General features: G+C 32.9%; 1 protein-coding gene across 1 annotated transcript; it reads right to left on the bottom strand.

Annotated features, from left to right (window-relative positions):
• Positions 1-346: 346 nt before the first annotated feature.
• Positions 347-802, bottom strand: LOC131634852 (uncharacterized). The gene has a single exon (XM_058905475.1). It carries the CDS (start codon positions 800-802, stop codon positions 347-349), a length of 456 nt encoding a protein of 151 aa, XP_058761458.1.
• Positions 803-11,607: the final 10,805 nt, after the last annotated feature.

Here is an 11,607-nt window from a genome sequence, read left to right as displayed (position 1 = left end):
TCTATCTAATGTACAATTCTTTTGTTACTCCCAAATGTTATAAAACTCCATCCACTGTACAATTATTATTATTTATTTGAAAGAGAAACGTACAATTATTTTGGTTCGCACTTCGACACACTTTTTTCCACCTGAATCTAAAGATGTTACATTACAACATATTTCACTTTCATTTTTATAAATACCCTTCAAAAAATGATGTTTTATTTCACATCTCTCATCTCTCTGCATTCTTTCTTCTTCAAAAATGAAGAATACAAGTACTCAAGTTACTCTTTGTTTACTTTTCCTTTCAATGATCATTATCAACTATGTTATCGCTGCTTCTGACGCTACTCCTGATACTTCAACCCTCACTTCTGCTGCTGAAGCCACTACTTCCGTGGTCGCTGCTTCTGTAACCGCCACCACTGCTGAAACTCTCGGAAGAGCTAACACTCTTCCCGAGTGTGTTGGCAGTATATGCCACTGTTTGCATCCTCTTTGTCCTCCTGCCGCCGCTGCTCCCATAACCGCCACCACTGTTGAAACTCTCGGAAGAGCAAACACTCTTCCCAAGTGTGTTGGCAGTAACTGCCACTGTTTGCGTCCTCCTTGTCCTCTTGTCGACGTTGTTTCCATAATCGCCACCACTGCCGAAACTCTCTGAAGAGCTAACACTCTTCCCGAGTGTGTTGGCAGTAACTGCCACTGTTTGCGTCCTCCTTGTCCTCCTGTCGCCACTGGTTCCGTAACCTCCACCACTACTGCTATTGTCACCGCCACTTCTGTCACCACCACCACTTCCGACGGAAATTAACATATATAATTTATATTTTATGTATTTTCCATCCATAACGCACCTATAATGAGTACGTACTATGTTTGTATGTATCCATAGTGTGTTTCTTGTTTGTATCAATAATGTGTTTCATGTGATCCATAATGGTAATATATAGATTGGTGTTTTAGTATTATAATTTGTGCTTATGTCTATACTTGTTCATCACTTATAATACAATGTATACACTAAAATAAATATTTTACAAAGCTAAAGGCTAATAACAAGAATTTTGATTGTTAAAATCAATAAAACTTTTAAGCTAAAGGCTATTTTGGTCACATAAACCACAAGCATAGAATAGAAATTATCCAGTCATGTAGTACAAACTTTAATGAGCTCATTGGTCACATAAACCACAATCATTAAATTGAGGAAGTGCAAGTCTTGGCAATAATCCACTTGAGTAAGCAACTCCAAAAGGTGACAGAAATATGCATAAAAAATTCTCATATACATCAGTAACCTCCAAAATGAATTTTCAATTCTATGAGTTGTTTCCAAAATGGTTTATTTGCAATGAGAGTACACTTGGTTGGATTTGGTTGATGAAGTTAGAAAATTGTTTCTCATGCAATGCGATTCTTACATGCTGTTGTAAAAAGTTGTTTTTGAAGACAGGTTCCAAGTTCTAATGCAAGTTGAGGTATTTTTGATGATATTGCCTTGGATTTGTAGTACAAATTGGTCTTCCTTTTTATTTTCAATTTCAGATGCACTGAATTAAACTTTGGAACAGAAGGCTTTTTTTGTTCTTGGAGTTAAATTCAGTTTCTATTACATATATGGCTACAACTTTGACAGCATGGTTATTGATGTGTAAAGACCATTCACATATTGATATTGTTGATTCACTCTCTATCCATCAACCATGCTATTTTATTGTTTTTCTAGTTGAGTTGTTTGTCCTCTAATATGCTAAGTCGCCTTTATAGTACAACTTGAGTGTTTGCAGTACCGTCACTTATAGACTGGTGTTTTAGTACTTAAAGTCTAATACAATAAAATAAATATGGCAAAATGTCCTTTTTGGTTCCTTATGTTAACCTCAGGGTTCATTTTGATCCTTTAACTTCAAAAAATGTTATATTGGTCTCTTAATTCTTCAAAAGGTTCATTTTTGTCCTTTTTGTCATATTAACGACGAAAATAGCGACCGATTTTTGAGTTTTTCCGTCGCTAATGGGACAAAAAGGACTAAAATGACACCTTTTGAAGAGTTAAGGGACCAATGTGACACTTTTTGAAATTAAGGGACCAAAATGAACCCTGAGGTTAACATAAGGGACCAAAAAGGGTATTTTGCTAATAAATATTTTGCAAAGCTTAAGGCTAAATATAAGGTTTCATTGTATAGGGTTGATAATCAAATCACAGTTGAAATAAGGTAAACTATTGCTACAACTTACCACTAATATGATGTAAAAATACAAATAACATATTAAGTCAAGTTGTTAATGAAAACGGAAGGATGTAAAAAAACAAAATACAAATAAAAAGCATTTTTCCCAGGAAACGTTGATAGCATAACTTTTTATTTCACTACATACCAACAAACGAAACCTCAAAAGTGTTAATACCCAACTCAGTTCTCAATAATTTGATCGGTAAAAAGAACAATTTTAACATAAAAAAAATTAACTTTCCTAAGGACTCCACATAAACAAAACGAACAAAATTGTGAAGTCAAGCTTCTCCAACATTGTGTTTTGATGAAGACAACTTTAAAACTCTCAAGACCATATACATATATCAAAGAAGAAGGAAAAAGATGCATGACTTTGTTCAAGCTCTATGATCAAACTTTTAAGGTATATGAAATTCTTTTCAAATACAATCTTAGTGCTCAAAATAAATTAATTATGCATATTAAAACTTAATAAAATATTTTGTTTAAGTTTCACTTAAAATAAATTTCATCATGCATATTAAAACTTAGTAAAATAGTTTTTAATTTTTTTTCTTTTGAACTTGGTTGGAGAAATGTGTTACTACATCTTTTTGCACTTAAAAATATATCTTTTATTTTAACTATGTTAATTAATTGTTTTGTGAGACAATATATTGCATGATTAAGAGAATATATTATTTTAAGTCACTTGTTGTTCATCTTTAAAAAAGCATTAAACTAATAGTTTTTTTTTTTAAACAATAGATTGCTTTGTGATTTAAAAATAAATTTATACTAAACCAATTAATGATTGTCTTGTGGGTTTGTTCTAAAGAAAACATATTTTGTATAATAAAGCCAATTGATTTCCTTGTGACTTCAATTTATTGACATTGGCATTCTTTTCAAAACATGCTGCTGTAAGTAAAATAAATAAGTTATGTTATATTAATTCAACCAATTGGCATGTGGCTTTAATCTTTTAAAATTGACTCTGTTTTTCAAAAAGAAGACGTTATGTGAATAAGCCATTCGGTAGGCTTTTAATGCAATCATTTGATGTAATCCTGTTTTTTGAAAAATACCGAAGCGGTGCCTATTTTTTTTGGAACAAGCTTTTTCATTTTAAGAAAAAAAAATATTATTATTCGTTACATTCACTTTCAGTAAGTATATGTCAACCATTGTATTTTTGTGTGAAGAGTTTCCTTCACTCTATAAATTAATTTTTCAAATTTAAAAATAACTAACCTCTTTCAATCAATTAAATAAAAACTCTCTGCATTTTTTTACCAAATAGAAATTTCATCAAGTGATACTTTTGATTCATATTTTTCATATTATATTCATAAAGTATCTTGAGCACTTAAGAGAGTATATTGTTCTTGAGTTTCATATTTGAAAGAGAAGAAGTCCTTCATAGGATTTATATACTACAAATTTATTTATTCAAAAATTCTTGTTTGTATCACATCTTATTTTTCCAGGATTGTTGGAATTAAGATTGTGTGAAGTGTATTCCTTGTTTTCAGGATTGTTGGAAACAAGAAGTTGAAAGTGAGAGGATTGTTTTCATTTCAACTTGATAAATCCAAGAGGATTGTTCTTGGTGGTTTGGGTGTTAGAAGATTGTAGGATAAGTCTTGGGATTAGGCTTGTACAAATATCTAACAATAGTGAAATCTCTTTCGTGTTGAAAGGGGACTGGAGTACTCTCGGATTGTGAGGGGAACCAGTATACATCATTGTGTTCTTTACTTTTCCGCATTTACCGCTTTCACAAATCATAACCAGAAAAGAAAGTAATACATTTCTAAACTCTTCCACCAAACCAGAAAAATAACAATAACTTGTTTCTAAAAACCGATAAACTTTCAAAGTCCTAATTCACCCCCCCCCCCTCTTAGGCGCACTCTTAAACTTACAAAAATAACTGAACCTTTCGTAGTTGATAACAACAAAACATAGTTAAGCAACTAATGAAACCTCAAATTTGTTAATACCTAACCTAGTTCTGTGTTGATTTTGTATGGTAAAAGGTACACTTTTAACATAAAAACTGAATCATTCATAGATGATAAGTGAAAAACATAGTTGATAACATAAAAAAACACGATCTTTCTTATGGACTCCACATAAACAGAACGAAAATATACCCTAAATTGAACTCGGTTGAAAGAAAGCTCAAAACTTTGAATACCCAACCAAAAAAATGAACTACTATGGTAAAAGAAACACTTTTAACAAAAAAACTGAAACTTTCATAGTTGATAACAACAAAACATAGTTAACCATTTGGAGGAATCGAAAAACGGAAGGAAGACAGTTAGGAAATCGAAAACGGAGATGAAAATGAAAATCAAAAAACAGAAGGAAGACATTTAGAAAATCGATAGCTTACCATAGGTGAAAGGATGATGATTTCTGGGTGCAACGATGATAATTCCCGGACGAGGAAGCTGGGGTCGGAGGCTCTTGGTTTTCACTTCAGAGAGAGAAGGAGAAAAATGAAAAGTGAAGTACAGAGTTAAGAAATGAGACTGATGTCATTCAGCAAGTTGAAAGGCTGTATTGGTTTGAAAAGTTGGAGGAGAAAAACAAATGGGTAATAGAAATGTTAAGAAAGGGATATTTGAAAAAATTAAAAGAGAGTGCCATTTGGAGGAATGGAATAAGACTATTTACAATGGTTTCCAAATTCAACACCCTACTTTTTCACTTTTTATACTCCACATCATCTTCTCTCTCTTCCACCTAATAATTCAACACACATTCAACTTTTACTCACTACAATAGTTTTGTTTAATAAAATTTAACACCCTACTTTACCACCATTCACAACACACTAAAAATTCAAATAGTCACAACAACCAATAGGATTTTGCAAAATATTGTATGTGGCCCCCACTCTCATTCATTCAACATGTTGAATTCTATCAACACAAAGTAATCCACATCATATTAAACAAGCTATTAAACATACCATTGCATGAATTCAACAGTTGAAAAAAATTTTCAACACCCCCATTGTACATAGTCTAATGTTATTGGTTGGAATAAATTTTTGAATTAGCAAATTACTATAAAGGGCATTTTCAAGGGCAATTAATTTTGTAAATAAGGGAAATTTAGGGTGTTTAGTGGCATTTTATATTCCTAGTTAGCTAGTTGATGACAGTTACCTAAAATCAATTATTTTTACTCTTCATCGTCACTTATAAAGAAAATTAATATATTGTTATAGATTAACGTTTGACATATAAATACCAAAGATTGCAAATTTAACGAATTTCATGACTTTTATGTAGTATAGCACACAAAATCTTCCAAAATACCAAATTTCGCAAGTTTAACGAACTTCGTGACATTTATGTAGTATACCACATGAAAATCTTCATAAATTCCAAAGATTGCAAATTTTATAAAATTCGTGACTTTTATGTAGAGCACACGAAAATCTTCCAAAATATTAAAATATGCAAGTTTAACGAACTTCGTGACTTTTATGTAGTATAGCACATGAAAATCTTCATAAATACCAAAGATTGCAAATTTAACGAATTTCGTGACTTTTATGAATTTCACAAGCTGCATATTGGGGAAGATCCTCTATCGGTTCCTCTAAATGAAGTTGAAATTTGGGTTCAAATCCATCAACTTCCGTTTGGTTTCATGAGTCAAGACATTGGAGCTCTTATCGGCAGCCACATTGGAAAGTTTGTCTGTTACGATGACAAGAACAACTATGCTGCTTGGAGGAAATATATGCGGATTATGGTGGCTATTAACGTGCAGCTACCAGTAAAAAAGTGTTTGGCTTTTGACAGGATGAAAGGCGAAAAGGTCCTGGTCATGTTCAAATATGAAAAACTTGGTATTTTTTGTTTCTTATGCGGGATTCTTGGTTATTCGGAGAATTCCTGTCACAAGAAATCCAGCTCCAACTTATGTCACGAAGCAAAAGGTTGGGGAAATTACTTGAAAGCGGAACCTGGTAATTTTGGTGGCGACATTTCCGAAAACAAGTGGTTACGTAACAATCGAAACACCGAGAGTGATGGCTCTAATGAATCTCGGGTGACTGATGGACATAACTCAAAGGCAGAGAACTCGAATGACGGCGAAGGCAAAAACACCAACTATGAGCATCAGGTTCATGGGAAAGTCATTATTGATAGAGATCCAACCTCAAAAAATTGTTCTTTCTCAAATTTGCTGACATGAATTGTGTGTCATCTAAAGATGGATTGCTTTCAATCCTACTGATAGATGTCATGTTATGGTAGAGAGCACTTCGACTGATCCCGTGACTGGGTCCAGCTCAAGTATCGTTGCTGACCTGGTTGTATCATTAACTAGCAAAATGCTTGTTAGTAACATAATCAATGTAAGTTTGGATACTGAACAGGTCCATACATCTACCATGGTGCAGCTAGTTAACAATGATGTTGTTATCCCGCCAAGTATCAAAATTAGAGAAGCTGAGAAGGCGGTATCCAAAGGGTCTTTTAAAGTGTTTGAAAATAAATTTTTATGCCTCATCTTGAAGGAAACAACTCTGCTACATGAAGCCAAAAGTTGGTGACAAAGGGAGGTGAGGCTAATGCGTACACACATGACAGAATGCAAAAAATTAATAACATATTTAGATCATAAATAGCATTTTCCATATATAATAATATTTAGATCATTAATAACATATATTAATATAATAATATTTTGAATCATATAAATTAAAGTTAATGATTACTGACACACACTTTTGTATTTTATCCAATAACACACATTTTCAAGTATATTTTTAAATTCATTTCAATTGAAATATTTTTTTTAAACTAAAATTATTATTATTTTCTTTAAAAGTATTGTATCTTAAAATAAAAATTATTTCAAATTATATTTCTTCGTTATTAATATTTAATTATTAAAGTTAATTTTTAAAAATTAAATACCATTTTAAATGTAAGTTGACAATCATTTAAAATGATCATAATAATTTTTTTATTAAAAAATAATTTGTTGAAATATTTTGATTAATAATTAATTAGAAATAATAATAATAAAGTAATAAAAAGGGAAAAGTTAAAAGTAAAAAAGTGAAATGTGAAATGTGAAAAGTGGGTTGGAAGGTGAAAAAGTGAAAAGTGAGTTGGAAAAAATCAACAAAAGACATTTTTTGCCCCTAAATTATTAATTTAGATTAAGATAAAAAAAGGGCAATTGGGTATTTTCTAGAACATGTTATTTTCTTATATTATAGATGTTAATCTATTTTATAAACTTATTGTATTTTATTGTCCGGTTTAAAAATGATCATTTTACATTGGTTTCTTGAACTGTGAAAGTGAAACAATGAAATCTGTCTTTTTACTTTTTTCTTTTTTAAATAGTACAGTTAATTGGAAAGTGGCATATCAATGAGGAATATATGTTAGTGCACAGCTAGCATTAGTTTTTCTTATATCAATTTAGATAAACTATTTTTTTTCTTTCTCATTTCTGTTACTACCTTTTATGATACAGTTCGTCTCAATAATAATATTAAAAAATTAGAATATGAAACGTGGCAAATACTATAATAAAAATATTTAAGGCAAAATACCATTTTTCGTCCCTTAACTTTCACTCCGGGTCTATTTTGGTCCCTCAATTTTTAAAAAGTTCATATAACTCCTTTATCTTTTAAAATGGTCTCACGTTTATCCTTCCGTTTGGTTCCGTTGTCTTATGTTTTTATTATCTACATGGCCTTTAAGAATGTTGATGTGAATAATACAATATTATATGTTTCTATTCTTCAAGTCTCATTTCCACAAAGTCTCATTTCCACACTTAGCATCCACTGAAGACGAAAAGGTTCAAGAAGCTCTGGGAACAAGACCATCTTAAGATTGCAATCGGAAGGAAGAGCGAGGATTGACATCATTGAATCACCACAGGTTTGTCATTTATAACCCTAAATGGTTGTGATTCCTGCTATTATGCTATTTGTTGGGTACTTTTTAAGGTTTGTTCGTATTTAGGGTTCGTTCGTAAATCAGGGATTTTTATTTTAGGGTTTGTTTGTTCTGATTTAGGCTTTTTAAAACACAATTTTTATTTAGGATTTGCTTTGCATCAGGTGTAATGGACGAGTTTCTGAATTTAACCATTCACCATAGTGGTGGATTCGTTGATATTAACAATGGTCAGTATGAAGGAAGAGACATTGCAAAGTTGAGAATAGATACAGACACATGGGGTTATTTTGAATTTGTTGGTGTTCTTAAGGAGTTAGGTTATAGAGAGTTTGAGAGAATTTGGTACAGAGATCCTACTGAAGGCATGCTTGAATTAGTTGATGATAAAGGAGCCTTAGATATAGCTGATCTTTACAGGGTACATTTAAGGATTGACATATATATTCAACATACAGTAGCTGAGTAAGAAAATGGTGCAAGGTTTTCCTCATTTGACAATATCAAATGAAGTCTATGTAGAATGTTTCGAAGGAAAGCAACACAGGGAGCCCATTCCAAAAAGAAGCACATGGAGAGCAACACAAAGGTTAGGACTTATTCATGGGACTTATTCACGCTGAGTTGTGTGGTCCAATTTCACTTATTTCCAATAGTAAAAGAAAATATGTGCTATGCTTAATTCATGATTATAGACCGAAAGTTTGGTCGTATATTTTGCATGCAAAGTCATATACATTTGTTGTATTCAAAATATTTAAGACATTTGTTAAGAAAGAAACATGTCTTTCTATCAAATGCCTATGAACAGATCAAGGGGGAGTTCACTTCTATTGATTTTAACGATTTCTGTAAAGATAATGAAATTAAAAGACAACTGGCAACGGTGTACAGTCCTCAACAAAATGGAGTCGCTGAAAGGAAAAATCGTGCAGTGGTGTACTATGTAAGAAGCGTGTTGTCTGAAAAAGGTATTCCAAAACCTTTTTTGCCTAAAGTTGTGAAGTGGACAGTTTATGTTCTAAATCGATGCCCCACTATAGGCTTAGAAGATACAACCCCATAAGAAGTTTGGAGTGGAGCAAAGCCATCAGTTGAACACCTCAGGGTCTTTGGGTGTTGTCATACCCCAAATTTGTCCTACCCTTTTTATTTTATCTGGCTTTCACGTCACATTCACGTGCATACTTCATTTAGTTCACTCATCCAATACATTCATTCATATCATAGTTACTATTCAGAAATTGATAAGAAAAGGGCTTTGTGGAAAATATTTCTTGGTTCAAAAGAGAGGATCTGAGGTCTAATCGTATGGACATCTTCTTCATCAAAATCCTCCTGAGATTAGGGTTTTTCTATCCTCAGTTCAAGGCATTAAACGGAAGATACAAGCTTATGGATCATGTGGCCTCCCTAAAATTAGGGTTTTGACCAAAGTCAACGCAATTGACTTTTTGGTCAAAGTCGGGGTCAACTCTCAAATATTGACTTTTGGTGGAAAATCGGTCAAAAAAAGTCAAAGGAAGAAATAAAATCAAGAAAACATCAAAAATGCCAAAAGTAGAAGTTAGTTGAAATGTGAAATCTATCTACTATCTATCAATTACTAAACAATTGACCAAACTACCAATTTTGCCCTTTCCCTAAAAAAAATTACCCTTCAAAAAGGCCATTTTGGTAACCTGCTAATTAACCAAGCTTTTCTATCCATTTTACACACCTTTTCACCCATACTGCCTGCACAGTACCGAATTAGTCCTTTTATCATCACCCTCAATATTACACTTTTGCCACACTAGAAGGTTGAAACTGTAACTACATAATTAAGGGAAATTTTATGTACTAGGGATGTCCCATGTAACACCCTTCTAAACCCCCGCAAAAAATACAATAATAATCAGAGTAAACATGAAATACAAGGATGTCACAATTACTTTAATATAAAATACCATAGTCAATTGTCATGCCACACGAGGAACCATTTAACATAAAACACAATTCATGTTCAACACAGCGGATTATAATTCATAACATTGCATATTCATCATCCATGCGAGTTACTCCAATACAATTATAAAACAACAAAACCAACAGAGTAATTCGTCTCTAAACTAGCGTTCCCCAGTGTTACAATCAGAGCATGACTCGACACGAACTACGGACTAGCCTACGAGCTATCCCCACCCAATCAAGATGCCGCTACTCCTTAATCTGAAATCATCAAAGTAAGGGTGAGTTTCATTCGAATTAATAAGCATTATGCAGTCATAAGCAATAAAATATCATGGCAATTATCATCCACCCAACCATACATGTATTCGGAATTATTACAACAAGCAAGCATCAATTCAACAATATTGGCCATCGGCCCACAACTCATCATTCCATCAATAATCAAGTTATATTAACAACAAATCCTTAATACATCAATCATATAAACACACCAAGGCATAACACTGGATTTCATCCAATCATATTATGACCAATGCATATGATTCAACTGACACTATGCATGTGGTACCAAAATTCGTGAATCACATTCACAGGACTTCTCTCTGCGATACTGCCCTTCAAGTCGCTCACACCCCACATGGGCACACGACTAACCTCATCGCTCACACCCCACATGGGCACACGATGACTGCTTACTAATCTCCGCACAATGGGAATTAGCCACCAACGATCCACTCATCAACGGGATCCAATGCAAATGATTTATGAATGAATGCACATATATCACATACTTATATCATCACCGATCCGATGCTTAACATCGTCTCATTTCATCTCACCAATATCATCACAAACAAGTATGTACATGTCCAAGCATCATTCAATCATTCACATACGTTCGCCACAACCAACATATTAATATTAGCAGCATATTAATATTCACAAATCATCAATCATCACCACAATCATACATTGTTACATCTATCATCATTGCACACAATGTAATAAATTGCCAAAACAACCCAACAGTATAATCACAAAACATGTATCATCTACGACATGTTATATACCAACATCACTCAATGGATATCATAATCCCATCACCAACACAAATACATGCATCAATAGTCATATATATAAGCACATATACATATACCATATTTCAATTCATCAACAATTAAATCGAGTTTTAAAAATAAAGTCGGCCACTGCCCATTTTATCACTTTATCAAATAAAGCATCTAATTAGCTTCGCAACGCCCAAAACGGCACATAAATCAGATACTCGGAACAAAAGTTATGGGTTTTTAAAATAAAAACATTTTTCAAAATATACAGCAGAACCCAGTTCGTCCCTATGTGGGAACCGGTTCCTGACTGCTTCCCAAAACTCGTCTCTGATTTTTACTATGGGGAACCGGGTTGTCCCTATCTGGGAACCGGTTCCCAACAACCCAGAATCCTCACGCCTCTGTTTTTATAAGGGG

Source organism: Vicia villosa, unplaced genomic scaffold, assembly GCF_029867415.1.
Source record: "Vicia villosa cultivar HV-30 ecotype Madison, WI unplaced genomic scaffold, Vvil1.0 ctg.001371F_1_1, whole genome shotgun sequence".
NCBI lineage: Eukaryota > Viridiplantae > Streptophyta > Magnoliopsida > Fabales > Fabaceae > Vicia > Vicia villosa.
The sequence above is the reverse complement of the archived record's forward strand: the minus strand, read 5'-3'. Positions and strand labels throughout refer to the sequence as shown.